The 26,129-nt window shown below is 41.3% G+C and overlaps 1 protein-coding gene and 3 long non-coding RNA genes across 10 annotated transcripts in view; 2 read left to right on the forward strand and 2 right to left on the reverse strand.

Moving 5' to 3' along the window:
- Positions 1-308: 308 nt before the first annotated feature.
- Positions 309-14,343, reverse strand: LOC144288715 (uncharacterized). Its single transcript, XR_013356693.1, has 4 exons — positions 14,090-14,343; positions 9,248-9,466; positions 6,816-6,932; positions 309-1,055 (listed from the first exon to the last, which is right to left on the reverse strand). It is a non-coding gene; the product is annotated as an uncharacterized LOC144288715 (long non-coding RNA).
- On the forward strand, positions 3,558-5,590 carry LOC144288716 (uncharacterized). Its single transcript, XR_013356695.1, has 2 exons — positions 3,558-4,306; positions 5,103-5,590. It is a non-coding gene; the product is annotated as an uncharacterized LOC144288716 (long non-coding RNA).
- Positions 14,254-19,360, forward strand: LOC144288714 (uncharacterized). 3 transcript variants are annotated; one of them, XR_013356690.1, is made up of 2 exons: positions 14,254-14,621; positions 18,753-19,360. It is a non-coding gene; the product is annotated as an uncharacterized LOC144288714 (long non-coding RNA). The 3 variants fall into 3 exon arrangements; XR_013356691.1 differs by lacking the exon at positions 14,254-14,621 and adding an exon at positions 14,628-18,311; XR_013356692.1 differs by lacking the exon at positions 14,254-14,621 and adding an exon at positions 18,318-18,513.
- Positions 16,428-26,129, reverse strand: part of SNX10 (sorting nexin 10) — a 74,478-nt gene continuing 64,776 nt past the window's right edge. For all 5 annotated transcript variants that reach the window (XM_077856467.1, XM_077856463.1, XM_077856464.1 and 2 more), the window contains 3 exons: positions 25,978-26,076; positions 18,698-18,910; positions 16,428-18,242 (listed from right to left, as the gene is read on the reverse strand). In XM_077856467.1, coding sequence (XP_077712593.1) covers positions 18,161-18,242; positions 18,698-18,910; positions 25,978-26,076 — 394 coding nt within the window. In that variant the 3' untranslated portion in view covers positions 16,428-18,160. The remainder of the gene's footprint in view (positions 18,243-18,697; positions 18,911-25,977; positions 26,077-26,129) is intronic.

Raw genomic sequence — 26,129 nt, forward strand, 5'->3', positions numbered from 1 at the left:
ATATAATAACCACTTTTATTTTTATTTTTTTAAAGATCTTATTTAGTCATGAGAGAGACAGAGAGAGAGGCAGAGACATAGGCAGAGGGAGAAGCAGGCTCCCCAGGGGGAACCCAATGTGGGACTCGATCCCAGGACCCTAGGATCACAACCTGAGCTGAAGGCAGATACTCAACCACTGAGCCACCCAGGTGTCCCTCATGACCACTTTTAAAGTGTGTTTATACAGATTGACAACTGTTAAATGACTGAATTTTAAAAAAATATATTCAAAGAAGTTTACGTTTAAAAACATTTCATCCACGAAATCTGGTTAAAAACAGTATTGTGTTTATTTGCAACCATTACAAGTTAAATATATTTGTAAAGTTCTCTGCTTTCCCCCCTGAATTGTGCAAAGCTTCCCTGCAAACAGCATAACGGTTACCTAGTGTGTCTGTCAAGTTCCATTATATGAAGTAGAATATGCTTTCAGAAAAGATGCCTTGCATCCGATGACAGGCACTTCCTATCTGCTAGGATTCATAAAAATTGGAACATTGATCATTTCATGTAGAGATTTTCTTTCACAAGAAGATAAAGGGAAACCTTGTTATGCCAAATGACTTACTAGTCAAAAGTATCCAGGACACTGAAACCTGGAAACTAGTTAATGGTTTGTAACAAGTCAGAAATAAAGATGTTCAACCAAGAAAATGACATAAAGCAGCAATGGCTACAAGAGAAAAGAGCAGCCTGTCAGAATCATGCAAGGGCTGTGGTGACAGGTAGACAATAAAATGGGATGACACCCGTTCCTCTCACTGGGGGTGTTTTCAACAGCTTCCTCTTGAGAGTTTCCATGCACTTCCTTTGCAGGACACCTTCCCTCCTCTAAAAAATGGCAGCAGACCCCTTGGAAGTCTTATTAAAATTCTCCTTCTGTGTCATAAGATATATTGTAGGAGGCAGAGGGCTGTACCTGAACAGTTAATTCTTCATTGCGTAAAGGAAAGTGGGGACAACAGTCATTCCAGTAAGGTAGCTCCTCGGCTGACACATCCCAGCAATACTGCCTGGTGGACATCAAGAAACAAGAAACGAGTCAGGGGGAAAATCAGCCCACAGTGCCACCGAAAATGGCAGACAGCACGCATCCCAACAGAAGCAATATGGTACATAATTAATATTTCATACTCGAATTCATATCCATTATATCTGCAAATGAATTCCACATACTAGCTGAAATCTCCACTGTGTATAGTCCAACAGCACATTAGGGTGAGCACTGTTTGCATTTTTAAGCTAAATTTTCTTTCATTTACTCTCTTCACAAAACAGCAGTGGTTAAGAGTGTACCCCTACTTACCCCATTATGGGCTCTAAAGGCTTTGCTATCCAAGAACAGAAAGAAAGCAAAGCACCTAGCTGGTGCCCCATGAGTTCTTTAACAACAACAATTTCAAGGAATGAATCTACTTGATCTAAAATAATACTAGCGATGTTTTTTACTTAACCCCATGTTACTGGAAAGTTATATCATTTCATATATGTCTATTTTTTTTCATATACATCTATTTAAAGTTATGATACCACTGAACTAATTTCCAAGACAGTAATAGCTGTTAGTACAGTTTTCTAAGCCATTTCTCTTTTATTTTTATTTTTTTCATTTCTCTCTTTTTAAAATTCTATTCCCAACATATTTTAAGTTGTATGACAAAGGGTTTTATAACCCTTCCCAGCGAATTTCTTTTTCTACTATTGTCATTTCAACCAGTGGGAGGTCCGTATTTCCCACACCGCAGTTCTACATCTAAAATTATTTCTGATATAGATTAGCTGTCCCTTAGTGAGCTATGAAAGACAAAATCTTAGTGTCCTTAACCCTGTCTTATTTGACAGCAAATACATATTTACATGAAATAAAAAGCACATATTTGTTCTTTTCGTACAGCTGTCAGCACAAACTCGGGTTGTTTAGAAACCTGTCCATACAAACAGAACTGGTGTTTAATACGTGACATATGATAAAAGGGCAACAATAGGAAAAATCAAAGATTATTTAAAAAGAAGAGTTGACACGCGTATTTGGAACAGAAGGTGATCGTGTTATGCCATAAATTATATAGTCCATTGACAACGAGAACTTCATTATTTATTCATTTGATTGTTTAAGAAAACATAGGTTTGATTTTAGTGGCTCGCTTTCCAGCGTATCAACTTTGGGTCCCCTTGCAGGGAAAGGTATAAGAAAATGTTATTTGTTGCCTTAAAATATTTCCAGTTAGAGTTTCTTTTCAGCTCTCTCCTCCAGCAGTCTTTCTAATAGCTAATGGGAACATATTCTGAAGTCAGGCGGGCTGAGCCTTCCAGTTATTCCTGTCACCTACCCAGGGCCCCTGAGCCATACCACCTCCACTTACCCAACAAAGTCACACATCTGCTTTAAGAAACTGGCAGCTCCTGAATCTGCAGAAGCAGTGATTTACCAAAAGATGGTTTCGGGGGTAAATTTACCTCCCCCAGCCTTCAAGATTTGCCCTATCCTGAGGACCAACTTCACCTGTCCCTAGACCCCCCTGTTCTGAAGCCCCAAGGACAGAACTTGTTCTGCTTCTTGTGAACAGCGCCCCATCTGCTGAACACACATTTTAATAAGTAAACTCGATTTCCCGGGAAATACCTATTGGTATTAACAAGAAAATAGCATCTCTACAAGATTCTCTGAAAAGAAATCCTGTCAGTGCCACTCATTCTACCTTCAAAGACAAGTCCCTGTAATTACTTTCTCCCCTTCGTTTCCTTGTCTGGATAAAGCAACAAGATCAGAGAGCCCATCCATTTTCCCCAGATACCTTCCAAAATGTGCGTCTGCTTTGCAGGCTGGGATCAGAAATTTCATTATCTGTATTTGTATTAGTAATTCACTGCACAAAGAGAACAGAGGGCAGAGGAGGAGAGCAAGCATGGAAGCAAACATCAGACAGACAATTGTATATATGCAAATGCTTGCAAATTTCTGCCAGCATCTCCATATCTATAACCAAGCAACATGGAAGCCTATTCATCCCTCATCTTCCTTGCTGCCAAATACGGTTGTGGTTTTGGAGGAAAATATTGAGAAAACGTTGAACTTTCAACCACTGGGACTAAATCTAACTCAAAGCCTACTATATAAAAGGCTAAATATAAAAGGCATAAATATAATCAGTGATTTTCTAGAAAGGCAGGAGAAATGCAACCTCCTGGCTACAAAGGGTGAGAAACAATATGCCCTGGGAGGGGGCAGGGGAAGAGAATGGTTGCATGCAGCTCTTCAGCCCAATTGACAGGGAACTGAAATGTTGCCTCTTGGCTTGGGGTTCTGTATTTGCATAAGCAGCCTGAGCAAGAAGGGGTGTGGAAAGCCTGAATTAGGCATGATGAAGAAAAAGCCCCAAATTCGAATTCATAAGTACAGTGTACTCCCTTTCAAATGAGAATGCACCCTGATTGAAAAATGACAGCAAAAAAAAAAAACAAAAAAAAAAACAAAAAAAAAAAAAAGAAAAATGACAGCAAGACTCATCCTGTATTTTGTTCTGTCTTGAAATCGATGAATCCCAAAAAACAATGGTTATAGAAATCTTGGTGACTCTCTTTTTCTTGTACATTTATTCTACTCACTGCAAGTCAGTAATAATAGTGATAATTCAAAGTACACCTGCATTTCACATGCAGTAATTCAGCTCACCTTCACAATCATGCTCTGAGATAGGATCGGTATTATACTCATTGTACAGGTAAAGAAAGCGAGGCTCAGATGTTCAGAGATTTTCATCACTAATAAATGACCGGACTGGAACTCATATTCTCATGATATACTGAGCCCAGGTGCTACCACATTCTGCTGCTGAACAACATTACCAAAGAAAATTTATCCCAAATATAATGGAAGCGGATTTTTTTTTTTTTTTTACCTCTCAGCAACATTGGGCCCTGCTGCCAGCCCATTCCTGCCTTCTTGAAACCCTCTGCTTTCTTTATTCTTGGAAATTGCTCTTTATTGATTTGCGTATTGCCTCATAGACTTTCTCAGTCTTTTCCCAGATTTCCTCTTCTTGGCCTTCTGTCCCTTTCCCTCAAGGTCTGCCATCAGTGAGCAACCTCATCCACTCCTCTTTTTTCATTTATTCATTTAACAAGTATCTTTTTTAGGCACCTCCTATGTGCAACGCACTCGTCTGGCCACATGGGATAAGACAGGGAATAACAGTCATCTCTCTGCACAAGAAAAAGTTTATATTGTTGGGTGGGTGCAGAGGAGACAGAGAAAAACGAGTTGGTAAGTAACATGGATATAGGTGGTGAGTGCTGCGGAGACTATAAAGAAGAGAAGAGGGATAGAGAGGGACAGGGTAAGGGAGTTGAGAGGACATTGCAATTTTGGGGTCACAGCAGGTCTCACTGACTAGACATTTGTGCAGAGATGACCTCTGTCAATTCTCCTCTCAGACGATTTTTGAATTTCCATCTTTGACCTCTCTGCTGATCTCAACCCCACACTGGAGCTTCAAAACACACCATCTCTTCCTGTATCCCCACCCCAAAGTCATCACTGCCATACTTGAATTTCATCCTCTCCTCCTCTTCCTCCTTCACCTCCTATGTGCTCCCTACTCTGATTAACAGCACCACCACCCCCCTTATATCACAAATATACAGTCAATAAATGTGTAAGAGGCTCCTTCGAAGCAAGTGCACTATGCTAGGTGCTTAGAGAATCCATTGGTCAATAAGAGCTATTTTCTTAAGAGCTGTGTCTAGGGAAATCATATAGGGAAATGAGTTAGGATTTATAAACAGACCTGTGTTAAATTCCAACTCTTCCATTAATTAGCAGTAGGTTCATTTATATACTGGGGATAATGGTACCTATTCGTAATAATGTTACAGGGATTAAATGCAGCCAATGCCAGAAAAGTGAGCAAGTGAATGAATGAATGAGTGAATAAATCGGTGAGTGGTGTGCTTCCTGCAGGGCTTGAGGTGGGAAGTATTTAAGAGATTTACAGTGATGTCATCAAGGCCCACTCTCTTCTCTCTCAGCTCTGTTCTCTTTCTTGTGGCTTTATTCTCAGGCAGGCTCCCTTTACAGTGGCAAGATGGTGTCCCAGGGTTCCAGGCTTGCACCCTCATCTACCCTCCAGAAGATAAAAGAGAACTTCTTTTCTCTATAACTGCACAGAAACCATTGGAGTCTTGTACCCTCTCCTGAACCAATGACCTGGGCCAGGGAAATAGCATTGTTCTGATTGGCCAAGCATGGAGGTTGAATCAGCTCCACTATGAACTGAGAGCAAAGAGCTGTTGCCCCTGAGGAAAAATCAAGACACTTGTAGGAAAAGAATGGACAGTAGGCAGGTAGAGCGATGCGTGCCCACTACTCTCAGCTGTGGCACCCAATTCACTCTGTCTCGTTCTATGGTCATGCTTCCATGTGTATCTGCCCCCAGATTGAGAGCCCCTGAGAACAAGGACTATCCATTTGTTATCCTTGTATCCCTGAGGCCGAGGACAATCCTTGGATATAGCACAAGCTCAATAAATATTTCTTGGCATGAATTGATTCATTACACTAGTTTAAACTAGTTCTTCTTTTGCTCCTTTTAAGTTCTCTGGTGTCTCATTCCCTCTCTATTACACAAAGATACACAAGGTCTCAAACAAACCTACACCTTTTAACACCTTACAAAGACAGAATTACAACAGTAGCAGCAAACAAACCATCTTCATAATTCATAAGAGTATATATTGACTCTTCATAATACATAAGAGTATAGAGTATATATTGACTCTCCTCTAGAATCATTTTCTCAGCTAATTTTACACAGTTGAGAAAAAAAGCAAGATTCTGTGAAGACTTTCTAAGCCACTTCATCTTGCTGTTCTGTTTTTGCTCAGCAAATGTTGCATTAGCTAAAAATTCAAGAGCAGAAGATTCACTATAGCCTTGATATAGTCGTCATCGTTTGGATTTTACTACCGTCTAGAAATGTCCTTAGTGTTTCCTGTGCATTTTCACTTCAATCTCCATGGCCTCTCTCAAGCACCCCCTCCCCCTAAATCCTGTGATCTCAAGTGCAGCCTTTTCTCCTCTGTCCTGGGCACACAGCTGCCCCTGGGACACTCTGCCCAGCCTTGCTCACCGCTAGACGTGGCCTGGTGACGGAGTTCTACCAAGCAAGACAAGGATATCTGCAACTTTCAGATAGCTGCTTGAAGGGGTCTGAGATTTTATTTAAAATAATCCAGCAGAGGGGGAGGGCATATTTGGGGCACGTAAATGGTACATGTTCTACAACATGAAGGTAACTTTCAGTGATGGGCACATAGGGTGGGGGAGTGTATCATACTCCATTGTCTTTACATGTGTGTATGCTTGAGAACTCTATTGACAAACAGAAATAAAGTAAAATAAAAGAAAATAATTTAATTAATTAATTAAAAAGTGCTTTGACCCAGTTATTCTCGCCTTTCCATCTCATGAGCTAGACATAGGAGGGAGTGGGGCAACGTTGGAAAGCTCCTGTCAGGGACAGCAGGACCACCTGGCAGCCTGTGTCCCCGGATGATTTCCTGGAGCGGGCCTTGCCTACCTGTGGCGGAGAGTTATTGAAAGAGAAATAGATTTCTCGCTCCCTGGAGCCACGCTGCTCCTTGGGCTCTCTTTATTATAATGACAGTGTGTTCTTTACATAATTCCAGCTCCTAATTTACTTACATTCTATTTCAAAACTGCCTCCTTCCCTCTAACAGACAGTATCATACACCTGCTTCCACCATTCTCTTACTTTTCTTCTGGTCCTCTTCGGGGTCGGAAGAGCAGCTCAACTCAATCCATGTTTACTCCTGGCTATGGTTTTTGCTCCTCTGGAGGTCCGGCTCCACAAGCTCCAGGAGTCCCTAGACTGCACGAAAACTAACCTTAAATCAAATTGCTCATGATACCACTCACTGTCGAAACCCTTACCAAAATGTCATGTTTGAGTTTGGAGGCCCCCTATTTACTACAGTTACAGACAAGCTCGATTCAGAAAAGAACCATCAAGTATTCCAGCAAAACTTAGGATGAAATAGCAATGTTGGGAACATTTCAACTAGAAAATAAAAGGTTAAGAAAAACATTTAATTTTTTTCCCCCACATAAAAATATGGCTGTATTCTAAACCCCCGTTGGCTGCATCCAACCCATGGACACATGCAGCCTTCCCCTCCCTAGATCCTGCACAGTCCAACCCTGCTTGCAGGATTTTGGAATTTCTGTGCATGGAGGGCATACCTGTTCCAGGGACAGACACAGAGTCTGCCCTTCCTTGGCATCACCCATGCTTCTTACACATTTACCCTGAGCTCAAGTGATCCAGCCATAGACTGGGCCTCACAGGCAGCATGAGGCATGTGGATATATATTTTTTAATTTTATGTATTTAGCACACACCCCCCCTACCCCCGGTGGCTCAGCAGTTTAGCGCCGCCTTCAGCCCAGGGCCTGATCCTGGAGACCCAGGATCGAGTCCAACATAGGGCTCCCTGCATGGAGCCTGCTTCTCCTCTGCCTGTGTCTCTGCATCTCTCTCTCTCTCCCTCTCTGTGTCTTTCATGAATAAATAAAAAAATAAAATCTTAAAAAAAAAAAGATTTTATGTATTGATTCGTGAGAGACCCAGAAAGAGAGACAGAGACATAGGCAGAGGGAGAAGCAGGGAGCCTGATGCGGGACTCAATCCCACGACCCCAGGATCATGACCTGAGCCAAAGGCGGACGCTCAACCGCTGAGCCACCCAGGCGCCCCAAGGCACATGGATTTAAAATAATTTTCTAAAAAAAGTTGTTAATCCTTTGGGGATTAGCAAAAGTCACAGACTCTTTCTCCAATGGTCTTTAGAAATAAGGTTGATTTTTACATCGTGGCTTTAGGTGAATTCCTCTGAAGGTCAGAGGCTGAAATTGGTAGATAGACCCACAGAAAGGAAAATAAAAATGGGATGCCAAGCTACCGTTTATTATTATTGAATCTAAAAAATGAGGAGTTTCAGGAAGCTGCATTGGCAGGGTTAGACTGCAGGTTTGCTCTGCTCGCTTCTGCGACGGGGGAAGAATACCTTGTGAGTAGAGCCAGCCGGCTCCCACCCTCTGCGCCCAGCACACCCACATCTACACTCTCATCCCCCCTTGCCCCCACCCCGGCCCTCCTGCCCCCCACCCCACAGAAGTCTGTCTTTGCCAGACTGCAGGAACTCTGGTTGGAATTAAAGTGGCCAGAAACCAAGAGGATTGGAGATTGCTGTCACCAATTTCCATGAGAGAAGAGCAAGGGATGGGTAGGACAGAATAGAGAAGAGGGGGAGAAAGACAAGAGCCAGTGTGGGCTGGGATTTGGAAGCTTGGACAGTCCCTGAAGTTGCCAAAAGTTTAAAAAAAACTGACAAGGAAAATGAGGGGTGTGTGTGTGTGTGTGTGTGTGTGTGTGTAGAGAGAGAGAGACAGAGACAGAAAGTTGGGTGTTAAAATTAGATTCCTTTGGTGCTTTTTAGGAGATGTTAGTAAAACCCTAAATTACTTTTCAGTTCCTCTTTAAAAGCCAGTCTTGGGGATGCCTGGGTGGCTCAGCGGTTGAGCTTCTGCCTTTGGCTCAGGCCGTGATCTCAGGGTCCAAGATCAAGTCCCACACTAAGGTCCCTGCGGGGAGCCTGCTTCTCCCTCTGCCTATGTCTCTGCCTCTCTCTGTGTCTCTCATGAATAAATAAATAAAATATTTTAAAAATAATAAGAAAAAATAAATAAAAGCCAGTCTGGGCTTCAGCTTTATATAGGGTTATATATGACACAGCAGCAGACATTTGGAGAAACTGCTAACCTGTCCACACAGTCAAATCTTTCAACTTGAAATCACCACCACCCCCAGTTTTTCAGATGTCACTCTACTGTATACACACTGCACAAGGCACAGTGTCTTATCAGAAACAAGTTGACCAAAAGAAATATTTTATCAAAATGTTTCATTGAATGGTCTCATTGATCAACGAAAACAGTAATCTCCAGCAAAGCATTTATTGACTGTCATGCAGACGTCACGAAGGGACAGTTACGTTACTTATCATCTCCAGGCCTACTACAGACGAGAAATAAGAAACAAGGCACTTGCAACAGAGGGTTCTCTCTCAGGAACCCCCAGGGTGACCAAAGTTTCCAAGTTCAAGGAGGTAAACATCTCTGAATTACCTGCTCCTGCTCTCTGAGCTCTTCTACTACTACTTTTGTTGGTTCTGCCGCAGGAAAGAGGCTTTAGGAGGGTCTGCAGGCCTTTCACCCACCACATGGCAGTAGTTACTTCATCATTGACTGTAGAATGTGCTCTGTATTAAACTATAGGCTGGTGCTGGGTAGTGAGGGGTGGGAGGCAGAGATGAAATGCAGTCCTCACCCTCCAGGAGCTTCTGCCTAAACAGAGGGACAGACGAGTGACCAATCATGCAGAGGAGAGGAGGGCAGAAAGGCACATGGGGATATGAGGTTGGTCATGGATCTTACTACAGAAACACCACGGGGAGGGTACTTGACCTGTAGTGGGTGTGGTCAGAATTGACATCAGTCATAAGCGCATAGGAGACATGACATGAGTGCCAAATAAATAGTAGGAATGAGCCAAACAATAAGGCATTGGGAGGGAAAAAGAAAAGACCCATCCAAGCAGAGGGAACATGCAGTGACTTCATCAGCACTCCAAACCTAGCCTCACGTTGTATTATTGTCCTCATGCTATAAAGAAAGAAAAAAATGCCATGAGGTTGAGTCACCCATTCTCAGGTCACTTATCTTGTAAGCATTGAAACTAAGATTTAAACTTTGTACCATACGCCCTGTCTCTGTATAGAACTTGCTCTCTAAAGGGGAATGCGTCTTACTTAGTGATGCCCACACCCCACCTCAAGAACATCTAGGATGAAAGCAAGTGTCCCTTATTCATTCTGGGAAGAGATCCAAAATATTACAGATTCAAAAATCATAGAATTTTAGATTCTCTTCTTCAAATCAGTTTAAGGAAACCGCATAAAGAAGACCTCCCTGCCCCCTCCCACACACACATAGAGATTCACAGTGTATATTAACATATAAAAAGCCCCAACAAGTCCTGCAGAAAAATTAATGTTAAATTTTGTTTAATGCAATGTGTCGAAAATGTAACTGACCATGGAAACTTCAACCTAATTTTCTTTTTTTTTTTTTAAATAACACCTTTTAAAATTACATGTTTAAAGACATTCTGCATTCTGTATTCAATCTTCTTATTGCAGTGATGAGGAAACTGCAGTCCAGAGGAGTTGGGAGCTACCTTTGGGTATGTGCTAGGGGCAGAGCCAGAACTCAATTCATCAGACTTCCTTTCAGTCAACACTCTCTCTGACAAATCATGCTTCAATATGTCCATTCCATACTTCCAATATATAAACAGTACACACAGCACATGAGTTGATAACCTTGTAATCGTCAACTTACAAATTACCCTTAAAAAAAAATACAAAGAAATCCGTAGGTGAGAGCTGAGATCATGTATACAAGTTTGAAGTGTGTTTATATACACTATTAATCGCCCTTGTCATGGTTTATATTAGTTATCCAAGTCTGGCTGATATCAACTGTTTATCTTCACAGCCTTCCCACTGAAATAATAATACCAATAACAACTACTAGCTCTCTCAATGTGAAGGATAACATTAATATACTGATGCCAATTTCTAGTGTTTATCTTTATGCATTCATTTAAATGGAACCAAAGCTGAAGAAATCAGTCGTTAACAAGATAATCACAAAACAAATCTTTGTACCAAGTACTCCGTTGCTAGATCAAATCCCATTATCAGTAACTAAAAAGAAAATTCTTTACTTTGGAATTCAGTTGGAACCTGACAGCACAGAAAAGGGAGGCGGGGAGGAGGGCTGGAAATCTTTCTGTTTTGCAAAGATTTATATTATAATAATATTTGTCATATTAAAATTTAAGTCATGCTCAAATGAAAGTTTTTAAAAGATAATATACAAGTGAAAAAAACACATTTCAAGAGCAATCAGCACCCAGCTTTCAAGAGTATTTATGAATAATATTGTATTAGGAAAGGTCAATTGGGCTTCCTGTCTAAAAAGTTAAATATTCAGTGCCTGCGTTCTGCATTTGTTACCAAAGGCTTCTTTATCAGTAGAAGGAGGCAAATGATACCCTGAAAATGTTTTAAACGTGCAACTTTGCTTATCTTCCTGTATTAATGATCCCTACGGCAGTTGTTATATTAACCTTATCACATAGCACAGCAATAGGGGAAAGTGTTATGAAAGGAAGGAAAAGAAAAGACATTTAGTTTAATCTCAAGACCCTTTTTTCAACCTAGCAATTTTCTGATTGTCAAGGGGGAAAAATGAAAGTTAGGTCTTTACTGGGTTTTCTTAAAATCTCAAAAAAGAAATTAGACATTTCCAAAGGGGTGATTTACTAGACATCGTATCCTGTGAAGAGGACAGAGATTAGATGATCAATGAAAGGCTCATTATGTGAGTCCTGGGTTTCGTGAGGTCCATGAAAGAGCTCTGAGCAGGAGACAGTGAGTGGCTCCTAAGAAAGCCAGGCTCTCCTTCAAGGCTCTCAATTGCTCATTTGTGGATATGACATTACAAGAAATACCATTTGCCCCTCAGAGGACTTCTATATCCTTCTCCACACAGTCTCTGTGTTCACATAGAGGAAATTCAAAGGCTCCATTTTTCATCCCTTTTAAGTTTGACAAAAATACCAAACCCGACCCTGAGACCCCTCTACCTTCTCATTCTCTCAAGGTGCTTGGGAAACCACCTAACTTTATGATTGAAATTAATGTTTTCATTCGCCTGCAAATGCTGGAGCTCAACACACATACCAGCAGAGTGAACACAAGCCCCTTCGGCTTCTTCAGCCAGGTAATAACGCCTCTTCCTTTTTTTTTTTTTTTTCTTTTTTTCCTTTTTTTTTTCATTATCCCTTTAATGCAGAGCAGGGCTACTGATTACAAAGAGGCAGTTTGACTCCAGCAATAGGTCTTCTTCACTAATCCTCACTGTCATGGAAATTCCAGCTGCTACAAGAATAAGAGGTTCAATCCATATTTGCCAGCTCTAATATGAAATCTGTCAGAGCCCAAATTAATGAGTTCCAAATTCCTTACATCACGATAACAGGTTAAGACTGGTCAATTAATTACATAAATCCTTCCCGATTCATTGTGCGTTTGCAGCCTAGATTGTGTCTTACATTACTCCATGACACAAGGCCTTTCGGCTCCTGTTGTTCTGCAGAAAGACCCCATTTAAGTGGAGGCTGCCTGCCACGGCAAAATGTTAAATGTCACACGTTAAATTTGCACTTTTCTGTAATTGCTTTTGTTAAAAAAAAATTAAATTAAAGCACAGGGCTCCCAGTACACCACGACCAGAGGGCTGGGATGGTACTGAATGGATCCCCAGGCACGCAAGTAGCTCCCTTTTACCTTTAAAGGCTCGTACAGTCTCTCGGCCCCAGCTGCCCAGGAGACGGTGGAGCCCAGAACGTGCATACTTGTGAAAATCAACCAAGGTTCCCTAGGATCTGTGGCTGCAAAAATACATGTTTGGAAGACTCTTTCCTTTATGAAAGGATTTAAAACAGCAGTCTTTACACAACCAGATTCCCTTCTGTCTACCAGCAAAAGTTAGATAAAACACTGTGGATCCAATCACCTGTCCAGGAACATACATTGTACGAATGAGGGGGTGTTACACTCGTGTGCGTCTTTGCCTCCCCAAAAAAGATGTGGCTGCTGGCTCTGCTACTTGGATTTGTAACTGGTCCACATCTACAGAAGGAAACTCATTGAGGATTAAGATCTCAAAGGAGTTCAAAAATCATCCAGGTCAAACGTTTTCCTTCTTAAAACATCAAAATGGGCTTGGGATCCCAGCTCATTTGAACTAGACCTAGATCTGCGGACTTGCAGCTTCCTAGCTGGGGCAGCCGGTCTTCACCCCAGGACATTTCCTGGTGGGTTGGACTTGCGTGTGCTTAGGTGCTCTGCACCCAGTGGAACCAGTCCCAGGTTGGTTCCCGCATCGTCTTCGCGTGGAGGGCTGGGAGGGTCCGCGAACACACGAGCGAGCAGGCGATGCTCCCCTAATCTATGCGAGGCGCAGGTTCCTTCCGCCGGGAACCCCGAACACCACTCCACCCCGCGGACGGCTAGCCAACCCCGGCGGCGCGTTCTCGGGCGGCAGCGGCCCTCGCAGCGCCGGCCCGGCAGCGCCCCCCGCTGTCCTCCCGCGGCCTTGCACCGGGTTTGCCGCCCGCCGCGCGCCTCCTTTTTTTCCCAGGCGGAGACCCGAGCGGCGCTCCTGGGCCCGCAGCCCGAAGCCGGGGGGAGGGGGGGGGGGGATTTGTGTCTCCACCCCCGCCCCCACCTCACCCCACCCCCACCCCGGCACACACAGGCATTAAACTCTGACCCAGGCCCGTTTCTGGGCCCGGAGGCACGGCTTCGACCCCGAGGCCCCGTCCCGCCCCCAAGCGCGACTGTCCCCTCCCTCTCCAGGCGGGAGGAGGCGAACTCCGGCGACGGCGCGTCCGCCCCGCAGGTTTTAAGGTCCTGGGGAGACTGGAGAGGAAAAGGGGTTAACTAATGGGTGCGGTGCGGGCGCAGATGACCCATGTGGGGCGCACGGGCCGTGCCCCAGGGGCGCCCGCGGGGGCCCCGCCAGGCCTCGCCGCCTCTCCCGGGCCGGCCGGCGGGGCCGGGGGGCCGCAGCGCCGCGAGCATCTGCAGAACAAAGCCTCGGGTGGGTCGAGACCGAGCATCGCCGCCGCCGCCGCCGCCGCCTTCGCCTTCCCGGGGCTCCCGCGCGGCCGACCCCGAGCCCACCGGAGCGGCGGGGTCGCGGCTCCGCGCGCGCTCGCAGGCCCAGCGGGGGCCCAGGAGACGACTGAGCCCGGAGGCCCGGGAGTGGGGGGGGGGGGGCGTGGGGTCGGGGTGGCGGAGGGCTCCGCTCTGCAAAGCTCCCTCCCACACCAACCTGCATCCCCACCGCCCAGCGAGGTCCCTCTGCCTTGCTGTTGTATTACTACTTTTCAGGCCGCCAGAGCTGTCACTGTCACATTGGGAAGGGGGCCTCGCGCTGCCCACGTTGGCAGCAGGTGGGGCAGGGGACAGGGCGCTGCAGGTTTGTGCTGTAAATCGCTGTCATTTCGCGGTGGTTGTTCCCACTCACCGCTTCCCCCCACCCCCCCCTCCACCCGGGTTTTTTTTTTTTTTTTCCCTTCTTTCTTTCTTTCTTTCCGCAGCGCAGTTGCTATGGGTTACCAGGGCGGTTGCCATGGGTTACCGGACCGAGGCCGGCTGGCTCGCTACCTGCCAGCCAGTCGCCGCCGCAGCCGCCGCCGGCCGAGCGCCCGGGCGGGAGGAGGCGGGAGCGCGCGTGTGCGGGACGCGGCGCGGGGGAGTGTGCGCGAGCCGCCGGGGCGCCGCAGCCAACGGGCGGCCGAGGCTGCAGCGGCGGGAGCGCGGCCGCCGGTGGGGAGGGGGCGCGGCTATAAGAAGACCCCGAGGTAAGAAACGACCCGACACAGCGACCGCAAGCGCCGCCCGCGCGGTGCCTCCGCGGCGCCCCAGGCCGGCGGCGTGGGGTTTGGGATGAGGCTGCCCTTCGGTGGGGGCGCGAAAGGCTACTTTCCTCTTTAGCATAAGCCATTTGCATAGTGTCTTTGAGAGTTGCCGTGCAGCAGAAAACTGTAGCTGATTTTTTTTTTTTCCCCTCTTCTCTTCTGGACCTTTTGAAAAGAAGTCTTTGGGATTTTGGAGATAGAGAAAAGGGATCATTAACTACCAAGAGTTTGCGCAGCTAAAATAAATTAGTGTCCGATGCACTGTTCATAGTAACGATGTAGGAAAAGTTTGCAACAAGGGCGGAGAGCAATCGGGTCTGACTTACAGGGACAATGGGGACTCGTTTGTGAGATGCATATGGCAAAGAACAGAGGCGAGATCCTTTGTAAATGTTTCAGATTTTAGAGAAATTGTTGCTTACACTCTTCGACAATTTTTGAACTTCCTGTTAACAGTGTATTAATGTCTTATGACCTTTATTTGCAAAGGACATTGTGTCTATGCTTTGAATGTCAAGTTGCAGTAATTAATTTCAGACGGCATTTCTTTTTGAAAGTGTGCGTATATATAATAAAGTAAGAAAAGGTCTGTATTCCAAACAAAAACAGAATTATGTTGAAATAAATGGTTTTATCCATTGAAAAGATGCTACATTGTATTCACAGGACATCGACTAAGCAATTTAAATGTTAGGAGGAAAACTAGAAACAGAATAAGCCTTTGTCTTGTTATTTTTGTCTTAAAACTGTAGAGGCCCTTCGTGGAAAAAGGGTCTTCTCCTTTTTCGCTGAAATACTGAAAACCTTATTTGTGCCACAGCAGCTCAATAGTGATGAATCCTTAAGGCATCAAAAAAACAAACGGAGTTCACAGTGGCATTCAATTTACTGTTGGCTATAACAGCAATTGTGACTAGACTAAATGAATTTGTTTATGTTCTGAATAGCCATAAAAGAAATTTTATTCTTTTACCTTACTACAGTAAGGTTATTGCATATCACTTGTATTTAATTATTCAATAAAATGTGCATTAGGCTTGAAAAGCTCCTGCAAGATATTTAATATTTTAAGGGATATAACTACTTAAAGACAAACATTTCTGGTTTTCCTTAGTAATTTTTAAAACTTGAAATTTTAACTGCTATCTAAATCACTTTCTTCCAAGTGAGACTTTAAAGAAGCCCTAAGTAACAGGTTGTTGATTTTCATTGTTGACACCTCTGGGTTATACATAAAGTCAGTTCTCCAACAATACACATAAACTGGCTTTATAGGTGAATCATTTACCCTTTCAGAATTAGCCAGGGAAATACAGTGTCGCTGCGTGTAAATCATAAAGCATCCAAGATTAGAATTCTTTAAATTTAAGTTACACTAAAAATAGTTTTAAATAAACATCTATTTAATTTAGTTACTTAGTAATTATTTTCTTTTCCTAAAGAAAGCTTTGTAAAAATATGCCAGAGAAAAGTAAGAGACCAGAACAAAGCAAGGAAGCCACAGGGGGCTGAAGTTCACCTAAATATCTCAGCTGCAGAAAATGAGTTTTAAGAAGCCAACGCTTAGATATCACAATCATCAAACCAAGGCTAAAAGCTTCACTTGTGCACAGCTATAGGGACTATTAAACCGAATCTTACCAAAGTTTCTCATTAAAATTTACTGCTCATTCAGAAACACCCCTATTTAGGTGTTAGTCAGAAGAAATATATTCTCTTGTATAAAATAAGTGATCCAACAAACTGAACTTGATTTTTTCACGTTTAATGTGAAAACGATGATCTTGTGAAGTTTACATACCACAGTATTAGGCATACTTAATATCAATTTTGATGGCTATGTTACATCATCTAAAAATAATACGACAATCGGTGGCACTTGACATGCTTTTCAAAACTGCTGTTTAAACAAATAATGTGAATTCAAATACATATTGCCAGCAAGCTAAGGATCGCTCTTAAATGACTTGATGGCAAACTTTACATGTTAGCAAGATAAAAAGAAGTTGCTAAATCTTTTTTTCCTCTGTATTGAAATAATAAGTCTTAGATGAATAAAGTAAAGTAATGAGATCCAAGATACATTAAATCAATATTTACAGAAGCTCAATGTTTTAGACCAAATAAAAACAAGAAGGAAGAATTAAGGAGATCATTCTTATTCTAAATTTAATTTTTTTTTCTGTTCTTTGTTACCAGCATTTCAAAGACTTTTTAATAACATGGTAACTTTTAAACTCCCAGTTAAAATAAAATGAGGTGAGGTAACATTTAATTAAAGCAACAAGTTATTCCAGTGTTGTAAAAACATCTTCCCGGTAGTTTCAGAGATATTTCATACCATTCAACAAAAAAGAAACTTGGATATTTATCTCAAGAAAATGCTGCCTCGTCTGAAATTTGAAGTTCACTGTAGTTTATCTCAGACCTTTTCTCTTTGAGTCACTAAAAAAAGGCAACATTTTATTAAATGATACCAGTCCTCGGTAGATGCTTTAAAAGAAAGGGCTTTTTAAAAATGAAAAAAAAAAATTTAAATTAGCAAGTTGATATTCTTTTCTAAATCACAGGAATATTTACTGATAAATTTACTAATTTTTATAAGATCCCACTTCTAACGTAAAAATAAGTGACAAGTAGCCACCACTGACACTGAAAGTTACCTAGTGGTAAGAAATTGCACATTTAGTCAAAAAATAAATAGTTAACCCGTAAATTCTAATCGCACAACAATAATGAAAACAAACTACTTGTTTCCAGAAACCATGTGTGAATCTGGATAATGAAAATGTATTTCTGAATCCATATATTGCAAATATAAGCAAAATGACTAACACTATTTCTGTTTTTGTGTAAGACATCAACATTATTTTAACATGTCTCTATGCATAAGATACACTTTCCATCTAAATGTGAAATAAAATACTGGAAAGGTGAAACTTCTTAAAATATTCCAATCAAACAGCGCAAAGCTAAGTGTTTTTCCCCAGTGCAGGGGGTGGGTGCCCACAAAATATCAGCCACATGTCTGAGAGAGGCGGCCTGGTCTATGCTGTCAATTTCCATCGTGGTTAAGATCATACAGGCTGTATTGATGCTAACACTGTCCCACTGATGCAAGAAGGAATGTGCTGTCTGGAATTTAAATGCAGGCTACCTATATACCTATCTTTTAAAATTCAGTAAAAACCAAGGAGATTTTTCTAAATGCATATATCATTTCATTCCAGGGCAGGATCTTATTTTACCAATAATGTTTGCCTATAAGGAGACTGCATTCACAGGCCTTTAGCTTTTTACAGGAGCTTAGCCAAAATAAGACACAACATAAAAATACCACTAATAAACAACCCAGCGTCTTTAAGAATTTAAATTCCTAATATCATGACAGTGAGCTCTAGGTAAGGATATATTAGCAAGCTTTCTTCTCCATGAGTGGACATAATTTGCTATTCCTAAGATGGTAACATTAGAATTATTTTTCAGGATTCCTGTGGAGCTGTGCTCATCGTACATCCATGTGAACTGCTGTCATCACTACTGTGTCCAAACCCAGAGGATGAACTGGAAAAGAAGAGAGGGGGAAAATAATAAAAAGAGGAAATTGGTTTTCACAACACACTCAAAGCCTGAGTAACAGAGGAGAACTTTAATTATCTCCAGTCACAAAGAGAGACAGGAAATTTGGACTTTTAATTAGCCATTTGGAGTGCAGTTGGATATTTTTTTAGCTAGATAATTTAAACGCGAATAATTCAAGTCTGACTAAATGAAAGTCACATAATCAGAATGCAGATAATTGAATTTCTACTGCATTCATTAATTCAGTGTGGAGGTGTGTGTGAAGACTACTATGATGAGCTGTCACAGCTCAATAAAATCTCAGTCAATTAATTTTTTCATTATCTTAGTATTACATCAACAAAAAAGTGAAGTGTGTAGATATATCTATACACATGCATATGTGCACTCTGTATTATGCAAACACATATACATTACATCGAAATGCAAGGAAATACCTTTCTGAATCATAATCTATATCGTTTTCTTTTTTTCCTTCTTCATCTTCTTCAGGGAAACGTCTGTTCATCAAGGCAAACTTGTGAATCGCGTCTTCTACAGAGTACTTGGTCTGCCCAGAAACGCAAGCCTCAATGTCTTCTGAATTCAAGTGGCTCTGCAAGAAGAGGTGAAGGCAGCTATCCGAGAGCAGGAGTGCGTTCTGTAGGACCCTATGGAAAAGGGAAAAAGGAGAAATGATCGGTGACCAGGGATGGACAGAGGGGTAGGACAGAGAGAAACGCTAAAAATGTGCCACTGAAGTAATCTCTTCACTATGGCAAACTTTGCATCAATTAAAGACATTGCCTATTAAAAGGATGAAAGCATATGTTAACTTTTATTCAATTATTTGGAAATTTAGGTGGGTAAAAACATGAAGCTAATAGTTAAGAACATCTGTTAAAAGAATAACTTCAAGGACATTTCTTCAATTTAACCATCTGTTGTGACCATGTGGATTAATTATGGAAAGATTTTGCTTATACTCCTAGAAATTTATTTTCCTTAAAAAAATTTTTTTTACTGCCAACCAGTACGTCTATTCTGTGATCTTTATGGGCTAGGCTGTCATGAAACATCAAAACTTTGAACAACTATTAAAAATTGTATTAAAAAGTCAATATATTTCTCAGCATGTCTTATATTTTAAAACTTTACAAGTATGCTTAGGTACATGTTTACAAGGGCTAACCTGAGAAGTGGCTTTTTTTTTGAATACCTAAGACTAACTAAAAATTTCTCCATAATCTTCGGTGGCACTGTGTTTCTATGTCGTTAAAATAAGCCACCAAATAAAATTACTCCCAGCCAATTTTACCATATATACACTTAAAATATGATAATTTTGTGATAAGTACTTATTAGCCTTCCCACATTCAAGGTCAAAGTTTACAGAGAGTACAGATTTCAACCAGTGAGTGCATCAGAACTCCAGGGAAAGCTAAAAACAAGTCCAACAAATCTGTACCGGCTCAAAATCATATTATCACCGAATGTGGTATTTTTTTTTCTGACCTGCATGTCTTCAAACAGGAAATTAAGTCAAAGTACACCCTTATTTTTAAACTAAAACTGGTTTTACCATTTTAGGAAAGAACTTGATATACAATAATTTAGTCTCTATAAATAGTTCAGTAATTATATAATACCAGGCACTCAGACCAGAGACCAGATAGAGGGGACAAAACTAAAACACTAAAACCGGAGTATAATTTTGCCCAACACAGGATTTTGCATAGAGAGCTCTATGAAAACCGGATCATGTATGTCAGACCAAATGAACCTTACCTTATATTCTGCATTTTTACACAAATAATTAGGAAAGCATATCTTTTTTGGGCATTTATGTCAATGTGCTTAAAACTCAAGGTCATTAGAAGATTTCCTTTCCTCCAAAATAAAACAGAGTCCTTTTCTTCAAGAAGGCAAAAGTCTAAACACGTAGAGCATGAAAACCAAAAATCTAGCTTCAACAGGCTTACCAATGTAGCTTGGGAAAATATTTTTACAGGCCTACTAAAAGGAAAAGTAAAACCTTTGTGCCTTTTAAAAGGGCAAAATCTCAAGCAAAGCAGCTAAGTACTTCCCCTCCCCTCCGTGTCCTCTGCCCTGGCTTCTCCCAGAAGATGACCATATCACATGATGAAGATTAATTTACCAAGTACAAGTAGTAAAGTAGTAAATCCCTTTTACTACTTTTTGAGATTTATTTTCTACATTTACAAATGTTTACCACTCTTGTTTTAAATACTTCAAGAGAGGATTTATATGGCAACGACCCATTAATATTAACTTGTGCTCGCCGTTTGCAGAGTTTCCTGTGTCTGCCTGTCAGTGGTCTTCCTGCCAGCCACGGTACAAGGAACTGCTCATAGGATTATACTCACTGCTTTATTTCTGTTGGAAATGTGTTTTATTTTCTTTATAAAATAATAGGTAATCTTTAAAATTGATTTTAGATGGTTCGAGGCATTACACCACAAAAGTAATGAGCACTAATGCCAATGATATTGGACACAAATTCATTTTAGCTTTATTTCATGTCTAAAGCAATTCTACTGAGCCTTGAACTGCTCACGCGCAGTTATTAACTTGCTAGTAACCTAACACATGGGTGCAGCAAACAAAAGTGATCAGAGTCCAGGTTGATCGGGACCTCAAGGCTACTGTCCTTTTTCTTGAGCTATAATTCAATTTCCAATTTTACTGTACATTAGACTCATTATTTCCCAGTGTTTTCTTTTCTGCTTATTACTGCCATCTGGAGGGCATGCTGGTGAAAAGCAAGAGGGAGCCTGCACACACCCAGCTCAGGATTCTGAAATGGAAGATGTGACCCCCGCTCCCAGGGAGGCAGGATCTGAACACTACATGGCCCTGGACTCACAAAACAGGACACCCACTAGGCACAGTTTGGTTATTGGAATGCCCTCTGCCTGGCTGGCTAAATTTACGTGGCCGTGCTCCATGGGTATGGGTTTTAAATAAGCAAAAGAAATTTTGAACATATTTATGATTTTTACTCTCAGGTATTTCATTTCGCAATTAAAAATACCAGATTTTGTAAATACTTTCCCATCTGGTTCGGTGAGCGTAGCTCATTCATTTTAAGTAGTATCTGGTATTTCAGAGAATGTTGTGACTGCCACCATCATAATATTAAATCCTATTTTTACTGTAGTCATATTTGTGCCACATTTTCCACAAACAAATCTAATAGCAGAAAATCAACTTCAAACTTAATACAAAGAGTACTTTGTAAAACCGTCAATAAAATGTCATCTTTATAAGCTTCCATAAAAATAAATGTATATAATTTTCAAGCCTTTATAAAAGCAGCAAAAAAAAGTCTCTGAAATTTTAAAGAAATTTCTGAAAAGATATTTACAACATGAGTCAAAAGTTATTCCTTTCCCCAAAACAACTTTAAACTAAACAAAGCAAATCCTGTTTTTCCCTTGAACTGGACACAGTAGAAAATCTGGTTTTCTTCAGCATGATTTTATTAGGTGTATTATATACTGGTCCAGCTGGGAACAATATATAGCTATGCAAAACCACTTAATCCTAACTAAGGATGCCCTGTCTACTGAACCCAATATAATGATATATACACATGTGTATAGAGTATGGAAGGTTAGCAGTGGGATGTAAGGGGAAAAAATTAATTCAGCCTGTTTACCTCTTACCAGGAGAAAAAATAAATAAAACCTACAAATCCTCACTGAAGACATTCATGATCTGTGCTATGGTGCCCTCTATTGAACACAAAGATTTATAAAAATGTGTGTGTGTGTGTATAAAACTAGTCTTTCCATGGTATCCTTTTGTAAAAACTCTAATATTCCTTAAATTTTTAAGAAATATAAAATTCTAATACAGAAGTTTACACTGTAAGGGACATGTAGTTATATTAATGAGATTAATTCAATAAAGAAGGAAAGCTGGCTCCCATTTGTGGTATGAAGCAAACATAAAAAATTACTAGGACTGCCATGTTTATAGTTGGTTACTTACCAACAGTTTATAATTTTAGTCTATAACTTTCTTTTTCTATGACTATTAATAGAAGTGACTTACAATTTGTAATTAGCCAGAGGGGTGGGGAGGAGTCCAAAAAAGGAGAGATGATACCCAAGATTGAGAGAAAATGAATATATCTGAAAAATGCCACAATTATACTTGCCAAATTTAGCCAGCATTTAAGAGTTCCACTAATTATAAACTTGCCAGTTCCTGGAATTCATATGATGTCTCCACCATTCCTATAATTTCCTTGTCTATAAAATTGAGATGACACCCAATTCCTAATATTATTGTAAGAACTGAGATAAAACATGTAAAAAGCTAAACACAGAGCAAGTGTTCAATAAATGGTACAACTTATTACTATTTGGCACCTAGTCAAAGAAACAACTTCCCAGTTCCTTCATAAAGGCTAGTCTGGATACGTACTTTGTTATTAAAGATGTATGATTTCACCTCAAGATGAAAAAACATATATATACTTATATGTGCACATATGCACAAAGACAGCAGCATTTTGGTTTCAAAGGGTGTGAACATATATAGTGTTCTTGGTTTATAACTTCAAAACCTCCATAAAAAAAACATATTTTAAAAATACATGCTAGGGGCGCCTGGGTGGCTCAGTCAGTTAAGTGTTTACCTTCAGCTCAGGTCATGATCCCAGGGTCCTGGGATGGAGCCCCACATCAGGCTCCCAGCTCAGGGGGTAGTCTGCTTCTCCTGCTCCCTCTACCCCTCCCCCTACTGGTGTACCTGCTCTGTGTCAAACAAATAAAATCTTTTTAAAAATAATAAAAATTAAAATACATGCTAAAAATCTACAACATAAACAATAATAATAAAAATAAAGTAAAAATCTACAACACAAGCATATTTCACATTTTAATGCTCTGGTGTCTTCCCTCTCAAGTTCCTAAAAGCACTCTACAAAAAAAAACAAAAAACAAAAAACAAAGTGCAGGCTATTGACAGTGGCCTTACTTAACGGGTAGCCAGTGGGGCCCCAGGGGATGTCCAGCTGGGGTCAGGACACAGTGCAGAAAACGTTTCCCAGACTGGGCCTGAGCTGAGGGGATTCCAGGGGCCAGGACCTGGAAGGCTGCTACTTCTACACAAACCAGACAGAGACAGGAGAGCTCTGCATCAGAATCTGAGGGTGAGGAGGATCAAGAGGAGCCCCAGTGTCAAGGACACCTAGGTCAGGCTTGAATCCAACCATGTGTTATCAAAGACTCCTTGCTTCCTTCGGGTTCAAACCACGTAGAAGCACCGGCTTTCATTTTTAAAGTGAAACTCATCAGCTTGGAGACTAATATTCACATACTAATAGTGGGACAAATAACAACACAAGAGAACGTGGTGTCTGTTCTATGACTGGACTTCTGGATGATAATCTGGATCCAATTTTAAGGAAACTAGCGATCCCCTGATAGGTACACAGCACTTTCCCACTGGAATGGGTGCTTCAAGAGGAGAAGGATTGTTGTCCCATCTGCCCAGTACCCAGGCTGGCCCAAAGTAGACACTTGACAAACAGGTTATCAGAGGCCTTTCCAAATGCATCATCCTAATGACACAACCAATGAGGTCAAGCAGCGTTTTGTGCTACATTATCACACCCTTTAGAGCAAACCAGGGCACATGAGAATTAAGTGATTTTTTCAAGGTCGGAGAGCCAGAAAAAATTGAGAAGCTGCGATTCATGGGAGACCTGGAACCCAGCTTCCCATGCTCTTGCTCCAGGATACCCCCTGCTAGGAGGACTGTATCACATTCAATCAGCAAGCAGCCAAATGACACAGGATGCAAAAACCACCAGGCACGAGCATTAACTCCTCTGCAGCCAAGTCACACTCACTCAGGCATCAATTTGGTAGATCAACTGGGGAAGGAAAGGTCATAGTCAAAATAGTGAAGTGATTCCTGGTCAGAAACACATGCCCTGTGCTGAACTCACAATATAAATACAGGGACACATGCTGTCCTTTGACCTCCAATCAGGAGACTCCTCTACAGAAGACAAGCAGCTTCCCAGCGCTGACAGGGACCACAGGATTTGCCTGTCCCTGTCCAGGCCTCACTGCTGACCGCCAGTCTGCAGCTCCCGAGCAGCATCTGCACTGACAGCCTAGTCGGCAAACTTGAACCACTGAAGCCACATCTTAAGGGAGACGCCATCAGCCACCTGGGTCTCATAGAGGCAGCAATTAAAATCAGAGCTGTCTCCCAAGGGAATGGGCAGAAAAGACTTGACCAGGTCTTTGTTCTCCATGCCTGTGATACCCAAAAGAATACCCCCATAATGGCTCCTGAGGACTTGGCTCACTTAATAGGTTCTTCTGGTGTCTTGTCATTTTTATTCCTCTGGCTTCCTTTTCCTTTCTGGTCCTCCCTCAATTTATAATCTCGCACGTTTCTATATGTCTCCATGACCCCTTCCAAAGAAAGACACTATATCAACCTAATTGAAATAAATATTAATATTCATGTGCATACTTAATATCCAAACCCTTTATGAGTGAGCCATATGGGGAGAAGGCAGTATGTTATTTCAGGCTAGCTCTAAGGTATTGTGTAGTGAACTCCAAAGGAGATTACTTCAGATCCTGAAGTCAATGGAAAAAGAGAGGTAGCTTAGGAAACTAGGCCCTGCCACTAATAGTCATAGGACTCAGCCTATTTCCTTATCTATAAAATAGGAAATTAGAAAAATTAGCTCAAAGCTAATTTCATGTCTAAGTGGATTAAAATAATAACGACCAATACCATACATTACATGTAGAACTGTTGTGAGCGCTTTACGTTCATTAACTCACCTAATCCTCTCGACAACTTTACAAAGTACACACTATTATTAACCCTGTTTTATAGATGGAAAAACACAAGCACAGAGGAGGTAAAAGACTTGTCCACATCTCTGGCTAATAAGTAGCAGGGCCAAGATTTGAACCCAGGGAGTCTGGCCTCAGTGTCTGAGTACAAATCAATGTGCTGTTTCACGGGATGGACATTCTAGCATTCCAGAATGGGGAAAAAAAGAGAAACTAAATTACAGTAATGCAAATTCAAGTCACTTTAACTGCAGTAACTACCATCACCAAAGAGCCCAGGGTTAGTAACCAAGATTATTCAAACACCAATAAATACTCCCTTATAAACATTCTCTCCAAAAGAATACAGTTAAACTCTTTCTTTAGAAGAGCCCAGAAACGATTAATTAGCAGCCCATCACAGAGCTGCTTTTTGGTCAATCCTAAAATGTTGTAAATTAAAAATTAAATAAATAAATAAATAAATAAATAAATAAATAAATAAATAAATAAATAAATAAAATGTTAATAAAGACAGTTTTTAAGAAATACCTTTTTAATAAAGCACATTTGCCTCTTGGCAAATTTTCCTTTTGCCAGCTAAACTCCCCAAGTAATTTGGCTCTGCTTTACAGCTGCAGGGACTACAGATTTATTATGTGACTCAATTAGCCATTGTTTTCCTTCTGGAAGATGTGGTCTGGGATGTGTACCATATGATGGGAGCCACAAGATGGAGCTCTAATATAGGAAATGAACTACTGAGCCTGGCCCTAGATTATTATCATTAGCATTTCAGAAGAGTCATATTTTCCCCCACATAATTATAGGACACTTGACTGTTGCAAAGCACTTTGCTCACAACTCCCATCTGGCCACAAGAGTTTCTGTGCACTTACTTTCTGAGGAAATCCTCCAAACCCTGACGCCGCTGATCTACATGCTGGCGATTATTCATGTTGAAAAATAGGTTTTTAGATGGAAGTTCTGGCAGTTGTCTTACGAGAAAGAAAAAAAAAAGTTTTTAATCATCAAATCAAGGTGGTTTGGT

The sequence above is a fragment of the Canis aureus genome, chromosome 18 (genome assembly GCF_053574225.1).
Source record: "Canis aureus isolate CA01 chromosome 18, VMU_Caureus_v.1.0, whole genome shotgun sequence".
Taxonomy (NCBI): Eukaryota; Metazoa; Chordata; class Mammalia; order Carnivora; family Canidae; genus Canis; species Canis aureus.